This window comes from Bombina bombina, chromosome 12, assembly GCF_027579735.1.
Source record: "Bombina bombina isolate aBomBom1 chromosome 12, aBomBom1.pri, whole genome shotgun sequence".
Taxonomy (NCBI): Eukaryota; Metazoa; Chordata; class Amphibia; order Anura; family Bombinatoridae; genus Bombina; species Bombina bombina.
In genome coordinates, this window is record NC_069510.1 from 112,418,160 (window position 1) to 112,431,837 (window position 13,678).

The window sequence follows — 13,678 nt, forward strand, 5'->3', positions numbered from 1 at the left end:
CCCAATCTGAGGGGGCCAGGGAGGTTTTGTCTGAGGGAGAAATTACTGATTCAGGGAACATTTCTCAACAGGCTGAACCTGATGTAATTGCATTTAAATTTAAGTTGGAACATCTCCGCATTCTGCTTAAGGAGGTATTATCCACTCTGGATGATTGTGAAAAGTTGGTCATCCCAGAGAAACTATGTAAAATGGACAAGTTCCTAGAGGTGCCGGGGCTCCCAGAAGCTTTTCCTATACCCAAGCGGGTGGCGGACATTGTTAATAAAGAATGGGAAAGGCCCGGTATTCCTTTCGTCCCTCCCCCCATATTTAAAAAATTGTTTCCTATGGTCGACCCCAGAAAGGACTTATGGCAGACAGTCCCCAAGGTCGAGGGAGCGGTTTCTACTTTAAACAAACGCACCACTATACCCATAGAGGATAGTTGTGCTTTCAAAGATCCTATGGATAAAAAATTAGAAGGTTTGCTTAAAAAGATGTTTGTTCAGCAGGGTTACCTTCTACAACCAATTTCATGCATTGTCCCTGTCACTACAGCCGCATGTTTCTGGTTTGATGAGCTGATTAAGGCGCTCGATAGTGATTCTCCTCCTTATGAGGAGATTATGGACAGAATCAATGCTCTCAAATTGGCTAATTCTTTCACCCTAGACGCCACTTTGCAATTGGCTAGGTTAGCGGCTAAGAATTCTGGGTTTGCTATTGTGGCGCGCAGAGCGCTTTGGTTGAAATCTTGGTCGGCTGATGCGTCTTCCAAGAACAAGCTACTAAACATTCCTTTCAAGGGGAAAACGCTGTTTGGCCCTGACTTGAAAGAGATTATCTCTGATATCACTGGGGGTAAGGGCCACGCCCTTCCTCAGGATCGGCCTTTCAAGGCGAAAAATAGACCTAATTTTCGTCCCTTTCGTAAAAACGGACCAGCCCAAAGTGCTACGTCCTCTAAGCAAGAGGGTAATACTTCTCAAGCCAAGCCAGCTTGGAGACCAATGCAAGGCTGGAATAAGGGAAAGCAGGCCAAGAAACCTGCCACTGCTACCAAGACAGCATGAAATATTGGCCCCCGATCCGGGACCGGATCTGGTGGGGGGCAGACTCTCTCTCTTCGCTCAGGCTTGGGCAAGAGATGTTCTGGATCCTTGGGCGCTAGAAATAGTCTCCCAGGGTTATCTTCTGGAATTCAAGGGACTTCCCCCAAGGGGGAGGTTCCACAGGTCTCAGTTGTCTTCAGACCACATAAAAAGACAGGCGTTCTTACATTGTGTAGAAGACCTGTTAAAAATGGGAGTGATTCATCCTGTTCCACTAAGAGAACAAGGGATAGGGTTCTACTCCAATCTGTTCATAGTTCCCAAAAAAGAGGGAACGTTCAGACCAATCTTAGATCTCAAGATCTTAAACAAGTTTCTCAAGGTTCCATCGTTCAAGATGGAAACCATTCGAACTATTCTTCCTTCCATCCAGGAAGGTCAATTCATGACCACGGTGGATTTAAAGGATGCGTATCTACATATTCCTATCCACAAGGAACATCATCGGTTCCTAAGGTTCGCATTCCTGGACAAACATTACCAGTTCGTGGCGCTTCCTTTCGGATTAGCCACTGCTCCAAGGATTTTCACAAAGGTACTAGGGTCCCTTCTAGCGGTGCTAAGACCAAGGGGCATTGCAGTAGTACCTTACCTGGACGACATTCTGATTCAAGCGTCGTCCCTTCCTCAAGCAAAGGCTCACACGGACATCGTCCTGGCCTTTCTCAGATCTCACGGCTGGAAAGTGAACGCGGAAAAGAGTTCTCTATCCCCGTCAACAAGGGTTCCCTTCTTGGGAACAATTATAGACTCCTTAGAAATGAGGATCTTTCTAACAGAGGCCAGAAAAACAAAACTTCTAGACTCTTGTCGGATACTTCATTCCGTTCCTCTTCCTTCCATAGCTCAGTGCATGGAAGTGATCGGGTTGATGGTAGCGGCAATGGACATAGTTCCTTTTGCGCGCATTCATCTAAGACCATTACAACTGTGCATGCTCAGTCAGTGGAATGGGGACTATACAGACTTGTCTCCGAAGATACAAGTAAATCAGAGGACCAGAGACTCACTCCGTTGGTGGCTGTCCCTGGACAATCTGTCACAAGGGATGACGTTCCGCAGACCAGAGTGGGTCATTGTCACGACCGACGCCAGTCTGATGGGCTGGGGCGCGGTCTGGGGATCCCTGAAAGCTCAGGGTCTTTGGTCTCGGGAAGAATCTCTTCTACCGATAAATATTCTGGAGCTGAGAGCGATATTCAATGCTCTCAAGGCTTGGCCTCAGCTAGCGAGGACCAAGTTCATACGGTTTCAATCAGACAACATGACGACTGTTGCGTACATCAACCATCAGGGGGGAACAAGGAGTTCCCTAGCGATGGAAGAAGTGACCAAAATCATTCTATGGGCGGAGTCTCACTCCTGCCACCTGTCTGCTATCCACATCCCAGGAGTGGAAAATTGGGAAGCGGATTTTCTGAGTCGTCAGACTTTGCATCCGGGGGAGTGGGAACTCCATCCGGAAATCTTTGCCCAAGTCACCCAGCGGTGGGGCATTCCAGACATGGATCTAATGGCCTCTCGTCAGAACTGCAAAGTTCCTTGCTACGGGTCCAGATCCAGGGATCCCAAGGCGGCTCTAGTGGATGCACTAGTAGCACCTTGGACCTTCAAACTAGCTTATGTGTTCCCGCCGTTTCCTCTCATCCCCAGGCTGGTAGCCAGGATCAATCAGGAGAGGGCGTCGGTGATCTTGATAGCTCCTGCGTGGCCACGCAGGACTTGGTATGCAGATCTGGTGAATATGTCATCGGCTCCACCTTGGAAGCTACCTTTGAGACGAGACCTTCTTGTTCAGGGTCCGTTCGAACATCCGAATCTGGTTTCACTCCAGCTAACTGCTTGGAGATTGAACGCTTGATTCTATCGAAGCGAGGATTCTCAGATTCTGTTATTGATACTCTTGTTCAGGCCAGAAAGCCTGTAACTAGAAAGATTTACCACAAGATTTGGAAAAAGTATATCTGTTGGTGTGAATCTAAAGGATTCCCTTGGGACAAGGTTAAGATTCCTAAGATTTTATCCTTCCTTCAAGACGGATTAGAAAAAGGATTATCTGCAAGTTCCCTGAAGGGACAGATTTCTGCCTTGTCTGTGTTACTTCACAAAAAGCTGGCAGCTGTGCCAGATGTTCAAGCTTTTGTTCAGGCTCTGGTTAGAATTAAGCCTGTTTACAAACCTTTGACTCCTCCTTGGAGTCTCAATTTAGTTCTTTCAGTTCTTCAGGGGGTTCCGTTTGAACCCTTACATTCCGTTGATATTAAGTTATTATCTTGGAAAGTTTTGTTTTTAGTTGCAATTTCTTCTGCTAGAAGAGTTTCAGAATTATCTGCTCTGCAGTGTTCTCCTCCTTATCTGGTGTTCCATGCAGATAAGGTGGTTTTACGTACTAAACCTGGTTTTCTTCCAAAGGTTGTTTCTAACAAAAACATTAACCAGGAGATTATCGTACCTTCTCTGTGTCCGAAACCAGTTTCAAAGAAGGAACGTTTGTTGCACAATTTGGATGTTGTTCGCGCTCTAAAATTCTATTTAGATGCTACAAAGGATTTTAGACAAACATCTTCCTTGTTTGTTGTTTACTCCGGTAAAAGGAGAGGTCAAAAAGCAACGTCTACCTCTCTCTCCTTTTGGATTAAAAGCATCATCAGATTGGCTTACGAGACTGCAGGACGGCAGCCTCCCGAAAGAATCACAGCTCATTCCACTAGGGCTGTGGCTTCCACATGGGCCTTCAAGAACGAGGCTTCTGTTGATCAGATATGTAGGGCAGCGACTTGGTCTTCACTGCACACTTTTACCAAATTTTACAAGTTTGATACTTTTGCTTCTTCTGAGGCTATTTTTGGGAGAAAGGTTTTGCAAGCCGTGGTGCCTTCCATTTAGGTGACCTGATTTGCTCCCTCCCTTCATCCGTGTCCTAAAGCTTTGGTATTGGTTCCCACAAGTAAGGATGACGCCGTGGACCGGACACACCTATGTTGGAGAAAACAGAATTTATGTTTACCTGATAAATTACTTTCTCCAACGGTGTGTCCGGTCCACGGCCCGCCCTGGTTTTTTTAATCAGGTCTGATATTTTATTTTCTTTAACTACAGTCACCACGGTACCATATGGTTTCTCCTATGCAAATATTCCTCCTTAACGTCGTTCGAATGACTGGGGTAGGCGGAGCCTAGGAGGGATCATGTGACCAGCTTTGCTGGGCTCTTTGCCATTTCCTGTTGGGGAAGAGAATATCCCACAAGTAAGGATGACGCCGTGGACCGGACACACCGTTGGAGAAAGTAATTTATCAGGTAAACATAAATTCTGTTTTACACAAAAATATTAGTGCTGAGAACTAAAAATATTGGTGCGTGAATCTAAATCAGTTCTTCCATTTATATATCTAAATATATCTATCTATACTAAAATTAAGAAAATATTATATTACTACAATGGATGGCGAACGATTGGGTATAACTGTTTATACACCCCTGGGACCTGGTGCATCACTTTTCTAAAAGAGATTATGTTGCCCTTATAAAAGGGCCAATAAGGAATCACTTGGCATTTTCCTTAAGGGTGTTTCCGGATTTTAATTATCTAAATGTAAATACTTAACTAATTTTACTTAGAGTAATGAGCTAGAGTGCATACTACATAAATGAGATGTTCTAATTAATCATGTATGAACCAGTGCTTTAAAGGGAAGCTGGGTGAATCCCACAAACCTTGGGCCTGTGCCAAATTGCTAATCAGCATTTCAGTTTATACATGGCTTCCCTTAATAAGTTTGGAGACATTCCGCTAACGGTGGAGAAAATAAATCACGCTCATTGCAAGACGCTCACAGAAAACATTTCACTTATGACCTTTTCTCTCAAACGACAGAGAAGGAAATTTTCCAAGCTGTTCCTGTACATTTATCCTAGTGATCTCTGGCTTCTATTCTCTGTTTAATCACAGCGAAGAATGAAACTTTTCCACCCACAGCAAACCCAACTAGTATTCTTTAACCTTTCTGAGGGGTCTCTTCACTTTCCATCTTTGCTTGCTGTGCCCAGTTTTTCTAGCTATGAATACTGAGTATTCTGTTACATTCATTAAACTGTTAAAAATAAACTTTCAATGCACACGTTTGTGCTGCACAAATTATTGTGAGACTTATTCACAATAAACAAAACTGTATTTCAGTGGAGTGATGCTCCTTATTTTTCTTTAAACCTGATTTATTTTACAAGACCTCCCAACTTGTCCCGGATTGTTAGGGACAATCCTGGATTGTAAAGCTCGGTCCTTCTGAGACAGCCATATGTCCTGATTTTCAAGATTTCCCTTAGCCCCGCCTTCAGTCCACCCAGACATGCTCACAAAAATTCCGGCCATGCCCACTTGTTGCCCATGCGCTATTCTGCCCCCCTTTCCACTTCACCCCCCATTTCCTGAGCCCCAAGTAGTCAGACACATGTGTTGGAAGTTTTGTTTTATTCTGCCATTAACATTCTATAGCTGCGTAAGGTGTCCAAGTGTTCTCTACAGAAAATGTTGCCAGCCGGGTGGGATTATGAAGTAGCCAGGTTGGATCAGTGTAATATTTTCTAATATTATATCATTATCTCCTATCCAAAGCACAAATAAATTGCATAATTTAACATTAATGTATTTAATGATAATTTGTGCAATATTTTTTTTTTTTTTATATTGGCTCATTTTAGCTTGGCTCATTTATCTATCTATTTTTCAAAAAGATAGATAATCCCTTTATTACCCATTCCCCAGTTTTGCATAAGCAACACAGTTATATTAATATACTTTTTACCTCTGTGATAACCTTGTATCTAAGCCTCTACAGAATGCCCCGTTATCTCAGTTCTTTTGACAGACTTGCATTTTATCAGTGCTGACTCATAAATAACTCTATGGGAGTGAGCCCAATGTTATGTATATGGCACACATGAACTAGCACTGTCTAACTGTGATAAACTGTCAAATGCACTGAGATAAGAGGTGGCCTTCAAGGGCTTAGCAATTAGCATATAAGCCTACCTAGGTTTAGCTTTCAACAAAGAATACCAAAGGAACAAAGCAAATGTTATGCTAAAAGTAAATTGGAATGTTTTCTAAAATTGCATGCCCTATCTGAATCATGAAAGTTTAATTTTGACTAGACTGTCCCTTTAACATTCAAAGATCAAAAGTTACATTCAGTAAAGGGAAAACTGTGCTTTATTTTGAAAAACATATTTTCAATGTTTAACCTATGAACATTCATTATTTTTAACATATGTATAAGAACACCTACCTACCATTACCTAAGATGCTTTGGAATTGTTTGGAAGCCTATTGTCTTATTTTTGAGTTTTGATTTTACACCACATAGTCCAGCGTCCAACATTTAAACATTTGTTGTTGTTTTTTCCCTTAGTTTCGTATTGTGTCATTTTTTAGGACAAGGCCCATAACAAAGCCTAATGACATACAGTATTTAGATGATTAAATGAAATGATTACAAAACCTGAGGATTACAGTTGGCTAAACGATTTAATAGAAATGATTCAGCGTGGTGTTCTGTACAGAAATCATTATCAGAAGCTCATGTGGGACATTGTGATAACCATGTGATGCAGATGCTCCTGCCCGGCTAATATGCAGATTTGACTATATTTAGGTTCTTTTTTCTGCCTTAAGGACACAGTGTTGTTAAATCCATAAACATGGTTTGCAATTAATTTCTACAATGGTATAAACTTAAGGTACCAAAGGGCAGTCCTAGTTCACCAAAATCATCCAACCCTTGTCTCTTTTCATTTTGTAATACCCCACCCCGGACAGATAGCTCAGCATGCTAAGGCACTGTGGTTGAGCTCTGTAGCAACCCAAGGGTTGCAGGTTCGATCCCCGGCGAGGTCCACTCAGCCTTTCATCCTTCCGAGGTCGATAAAATGAGCAGCGCCTTGAGACCCTTACGGGTGATTAGCCGCGCTTTACAAGTACCCAATACATACATACCCCTTTCTGTTCTCTCTCATCTTTATCTCGGTCCACACTCCTCCTTTCTTTCTCTTATTGTTTCAACTACAATACTTCAGCTTCCTTTCTCCCTCCTACTTCCCCATCTCCCTCCTTTTCCTCTTTCCTAACCCCTCTCCCACATTCTGTGTTTTATGTCCCCTTACCCCCACTCCCCACCCCATTTTTCTCAGTTATCCATTTTTTTATCTTCCTCTTCATCTCTCTCCTATTTTCCCCCAGACCCTCTCCATACGCACTCATTCCTTCTTTCACAAACCCACATCCCCCTTTTTCTCACCTCCACAACCCTCCATTCCAATACACAGAAAATAATTTTCTGCTTGAAAATCCAGTGAGTGCCTGTCTTTTTGTTGGAATTACACTATATTTGCTGAAACCCTGGTAGTTGAAGGTAGACGTGAGAGTGTGCACCATTTGGGATTATTTATATGATATATGTATATATAGTCAGTACAGAGAACATTATTAAAAACATTATATACCTTTTATGTCTCATTTTACAGGCATGTAATGAATTTACAACACATGTGATGAATCTCCTGCGGGAACAGAGCCGAACGCGCCCCATCTCCCCCAAAGAGATCGAGAGGATGGTTGGAATCATCCACCGGAAGTTCAGCTCCATCCAGATGCAGCTGAAGCAGAGCACCTGTGAAGCAGTTATGATCCTCCGGTCAAGGTTTCTCGATGCCAGGTTGGTATTTTGCTTATCTTTTTGGTATACTTGGCATTTGTAGAAATAGAATCAGTAGACTGAGTCAAAGTTGGTTTGTGATTAACTTTTAACTGTTAATGGAACATTTAAATTTTAGTGGGTTTTCTGAGTGCATTGATAATCATTGGTGCAAATCCTTGTCTTGCACACAGTGATAAAGTCTATATAGATTTAGGAGAGTGATTCTGGTGGGTGCAGAGGAATAGTCTCAAAGTATAAAAAGGCGTAGGTTAATAATATATAGGTGCAAGCTGCCTACAGGAAGAATTTCTGCCCTACTAGCTTTACAAAAGTGAATTATATATGTAAACGACTCTATATTTATTATATATTCTGCAATCTGAACAGATATATTCTTGTACTCTGAGAATTGTTTAATTATTCAGGATAAAATATGCTGAAAACATTTTAACCTTCTCACAGTCTCTAGAGTCACACATTACTCTGCAAGTTGTCGCAATGCAAAGGGTTAACAATGCGAAAGTCAGTAGCAATGAGATCCTGGCCGCCGCGGGCAGGTAGTTTGCTGGATGCCTTATGGCACAGTAACCCTCAGGCCTGCACGTTTCACAGTTGTCCATAGGGAGGTAGTCTGAATCCTATAAAACATGCATAACTGGCTGAGTGTGATCTCCATCTGTGCTTTAAACCTACACATGACCGCGTCTGAGCGATAAGCAGAGCAGGCCTCGTGCAGTCTGTAAAGTATAATGTACCTATGTACAGAGCTTTAATATAACCATACACATAGGTCAGTCTACAATCAGTGACATTTACAAACATATTGTGTGTCGTGTACTGAGACATAGATCAGTCTATAAACTGTTATTTGACAAAATACAAAGCAGTCCTCAGTATTAATAACTTATACATGGATGACGCCATAAACTGTTTAATACTGATAGACAGTGCTGACTACTGACTGTGTGTTATATGTACTGTAGCGCTCACAGATGGACGAAACGATCATTCTACAAACTATTATACTGTTTGTCCAAGCAAACTACAGACTTTCTGTAATATGTACTGATACCTTAATCATTCCAAAAACTGTAATATTCCCTAACAAGTAGTTTGCAGGATGTTTATAATATGTTATGATGCAGGGATCAGACAATTAAACTTAGGCTGTCGATATTATATACTGATTTGGCAATCCGATTTTGTATTTGTGCAGATAGAATAAGCAAGCTACCAATGATCGTTGTTATTATTTGCTGGTTCCTAAAGCAGGAACACGTACTGATATACAGAGCAGACTACCCAGCCTGTAATCGTTGTTGTCTGCTTTATTTATGTGCATGTAACAAAAGCTCAGGGTAAGAACTATTACATGAATCAGTTTATAGTCTGCACTAATTACTAATATCCATATTACATATCATCACCAACATGGTTTAACAACTATGCAGCTTGTTTAAGATGCAGGGCCAGATTAAAGTGGAGCACTAAATATTGCTTTGATGAAAGCGATATTTGTGCTCCACTGTGTAATACCAGCGCATGCTAATGTGCGCTGGTATTACAAGTTTTCAGCAATTGCGTTTGCATCACTGGAAAGCATTGCGCTCACGAGAGTGCGCTTCCATAGGCTTCTACGGGAGCCTCGTTCTGATGCCAAATTTAAATATATATGTACAGTATATGATTATATACATGAATCGGGTAGCAATAACCAACCACTTGCAATGGCTGATTAATTATCGCCCGCCCACAAACGGGCAAATTTGCCTGTTTGCGGGAGCACGGTAATTTAATTTATATGTGCTTGTTCAGCAGGACTGTACTAGTCATGGTGCAATCGCTTTCAGCTTACTATGGCCTAGATTACAAATGGAGCGATACATTTTTATCGCTCTTGAGTGATAACTGCGCTCAAGGTAATCCAATAACGCTCCCATGTTTGCTCTGGCATTCCAAGTTGAAAGTAACTTCTGGAGTTCAGGTATCATGAACACGCTAACTCCCTTTCCCCATAGACTATGGAGTACACAAAAAAAGACTTATTTTTTTGCTCTCGCACTAACCCAAAGCTGCACTAGACCAACTGCACTAAAGCCGAAGGTGCGTTAGGAATACATCAATTTCCTATGTTCTTCACCTAATACAAAATATTTTTATTTTTAAATATAAAATTATATATATATATATATATATATATATATATATGTGTGTGTGTGTGTGTGTGTGTTTGTACATTCTTTTAAGTGAAGAACATAGGATTCTGAAGTATTTATATTTAAAACATTAAACCATATTGAAATTGATTACAAATAATATTGCATATTTTAAGGTATTTAACTGGGAAGGGTTCAAAAGTGCTCAAAAATCCCTCATCTGCGTTATCCGACATGAGTACTATAGCGTACACCATACTAACACTTGTGTGATAAATATTAAACAACTGCTTAAAATAAAATGGAAAAAATGCAAGCGTGCAATATACTGCGAACCAACAGTGCTGTCTATACCGCTTGCATGTTTGTGCTCCACTTGCAATCTAGGTCTTTATAGAGAATTTTTAGTTTAATGTCCCCTTTATTAAGAATTTTGATTTTATATATACTGTATATATAGATATATATTTATATATATTTTAGGAACTGCACTCTCACTAACCAAAAATGACAACAACCAGGGTGTCGGCAGTGGCGATAAATAGAAAGTATACAGACCGCGCTCGCTGGGTTTCAGAAAAACTTCAGTATTTCTTTATTCTGGTGACATTTCGCGGATAATCTCCCCTTCTGATTATTCAAGAAAGTTTTCTCTATTATCAAAAGTGCAAACAGCTTATAATTTAGCATTTCTAGTATAGAACAGTTTGTAGCGCCTGCTTTGTAAACCTTCGAGCTTTACTGATATTTGTAATTATTTCCGTTACAGGAGGAAAAGACGTAATTTCAGCAAGCAGGCTACAGAGATCTTAAATGAATATTTCTACTCCCACCTCAGCAACCCTTACCCAAGTGAAGAAGCCAAAGAAGAGCTGGCCAAGAAATGTAGCATCACAGTGTCGCAGGTGAGCAAAACACCGCCAGTCGCCGGGGGTGTAGAGTCCTTAAAGCTCTCCGCTCAGATGAGATTATATATAAAAGTACAATAAGGTCCTTCATAGCACTCTGCAATGGCAAATTTTACATTGAGAGCAGCTAAGGGGCGTTTGTAAGTGAAGAGACACATACCGTTACAAAATCTGTTTAAAATTTAGGAGCCAGTAAGAATATTTAGGAGCCCAACGAGCCCTGCGTTACAATAAATTGCTCAATAAAATAAGCACTTTAAAATTGTATTGAAAGTATAAAATCGTAATTAATGTACATATTAAAAATCATATTAATTAATAATGTGTTACCATTTGTATTAAATGTATGCATCAAAATTTGAATTTAAATTTCACACTTAGTGTACTATGTAATTTTAAAATATGAAGTTAAAATTGGCATAAATGGATAGGAAAGTCAAAATGAAATTTGCATGATTCAGATAGAGGATGTTATTTTAAGACACTTTTAAATTTACTTCTATTTTCAAAAGTACTTTGTTCTCTTGGTATCCCTTGTTGAAAAAGAATATGAACATATCCTACGCTAGTGGGAGCTAGCTGTTGATCGGTGCCTGCACACATTTCTCTCTTGTGATTGGCTGACTAGATGTGTTTAGCTAGCTGCCATTATTGCAGTGCTGTCCCTTTAGCAAATGATACCAAGGGAATGAAGCAGATTTGGTAATAGAAGTAAATTGGAAAGTTGTTTAAAATGATATGCGCTATCTGAATACTGAAAAAAAGGATTTCAAGTCCCTTTCATTAGCACAAAATCCAACCCATACTTTATTTTTCTAATGCAAAATAAGTATTTCCATCTTAATATGAGGAGAGTCCACTGCTTTATTCCTTACTTGTGGGAATACAGAACCTGGCCACCAGGAGGAAGCAAAGACACCCCAGCCAAAGGCTTAAATATCTCCCCCACTCCCCTCATCCCCCAGTAATTCTTTGCCTTTCGTCACAGGAGCATGGCAGAAAAGTGTAGGAAGATTCGGAGTAGTCTCTTATGGAGGGTAGTACTCTTCGCTATGGGACTGGAGTTTTAAGTAGTCTTGTAAGCCTCGCATTAACGAATATTAGGGTCTGGAGATGCAGGGAGAGTCTTTCTGCGAAACTATCCAGACTCGTATTAACAACTCCTAAGCAATCAGTGTTGCTTCTATCACTCAAGTCCATGTCAGGTGTGATGCTACAAGACTGTCAAACTTGAGAGGCTGTGTGTCTATTCCACGGCGATGATTCCAGTAAGATCATTTCATTTTATAACATTTGATAACGTATCAAGACAGGGTCACAGTGTGACTCCTTTATCTGTATGGAATCAAGGGCAAACCTGTCTTCAAGACCAGAAAAACAAGATGCTTTTCTAGGGTGCGTGAGGGATCTCTCCTCCCTAGAAGTGATTGTGCCAGTACCTCTAGCAGAAAGAGGTCTGGGTACTACTCAAAGCTTTTTGTGTTCCCAAAGAAGGAGGGTATGTTTCGCCCTGATTCAAGACCTAAAGTGCTTGAACAAGTTTCTGTCGGTACCATCGTTCAAGATGCACACGATAAGGTCGATTCTGCCCTTAGTACAAGAGGGACAGTTCATGACTATGATAGACTTGAAGGATGCTTACCTTCATGTGCAAATACACAAGGTCACTTCAAGTTCTTAAGATTCGCCTTTCTGGACCAACACTTCCAATTTGTGGCTCTCCCTTTTGGTCTGGCTACTGCCCCAAGAGTCTTTACGAAGGTTCTAGGGGCTCTGTTTGCGGTGGCGAGATCCAGGGGTATTGCAGTAGCTCCATACTTGGACGACATACTGGTCCAAGCTCCTTCTTGCCGGCTGACAGAAGACCATTCAAGAGCTCTGCTACTTCTTCTTCAATCTCATGGATGGAAGATAAACTTAGGAAAGAGTTCTCTGGTTCCCAGTACCAGAGTAGAATTCCTGGGCACGATAATGGATTCCATAGCCATGAAGCTAAAGCTTACAGACCAGAGATGTTACAAAATTACTTCCAATTGTCTTGCCCTCTAGACTTCCTTAAGGCCATCTGTGGCCCGGTGTATGGAGGCGATTGAGCTCATGGTATCCAGAATAGATATCATTCCATTCGCCAGATTCCACCTCAGACCTCTTCAGCTGTGCATGCTGAGGCAATGGAACGGCAATCACTCAGATCTATCCCAACAGATTTCTCTGGACAACGGGTCGAGAAAATCGCTCTCTTGGTGGCTCTGTCCAGATTGCCTGTCCCAGGGGACATCCTTCTTGAGACTATCCTGGGAGATATGTGACTACTAACGCAAGTCTATCAGGATGGGGAGCTGTTTGGGGTGCCAGGAAGGCACAGGGTCGATGGACTCGAGAGGAATCTCTTCTCCCGATCAACATTTTGGAACTTCGAGCGATCTTCAACGCTCCGAAGGCTTGGCCTCTTCTGGGTTTGTCCCAGTTTATCAGATTCCAATCAGACAACATTACCTCGGTGGCTTACATCAACCAAGGGGGGAACGAGAAGCTCCCTAGCCATGAGAGAAGTATCTCGGATTCTGGAATGGGTGGAGGCCCGAAGCTGCTCGCTGTCAGCGATCCACATTCCGGGTGTGGACAACTGGGAAGCGGACTTTCTCAGCAGACAATGATTTCATCCGGGGGAATGGTCTTTCCATCCCGAGGTGTTTGCAGAGATTTGCAACAGATGGGGGACGCCAGAGATTGATCTCATGGCGTCTAGACTCAATGCCAAGCTAACCAGATACGGGTTGAGGTCCAGGGATCCTCAGGCAGAACTGATAGATGCCTTAGCAGTG

General features: G+C 41.7%; 1 protein-coding gene across 1 annotated transcript in view; it reads left to right on the forward strand.

Moving 5' to 3' along the window:
• Positions 1–13,678, forward strand: part of PBX3 (PBX homeobox 3) — a 402,498-nt gene that overhangs the window by 344,059 nt on the left and 44,761 nt on the right. The window contains exons 4-5 of the mRNA XM_053695740.1: positions 7,617–7,807; positions 10,715–10,850. Of these exons, the coding sequence (XP_053551715.1) occupies positions 7,617–7,807; positions 10,715–10,850 (327 nt within the window). The remainder of the gene's footprint in view (positions 1–7,616; positions 7,808–10,714; positions 10,851–13,678) is intronic.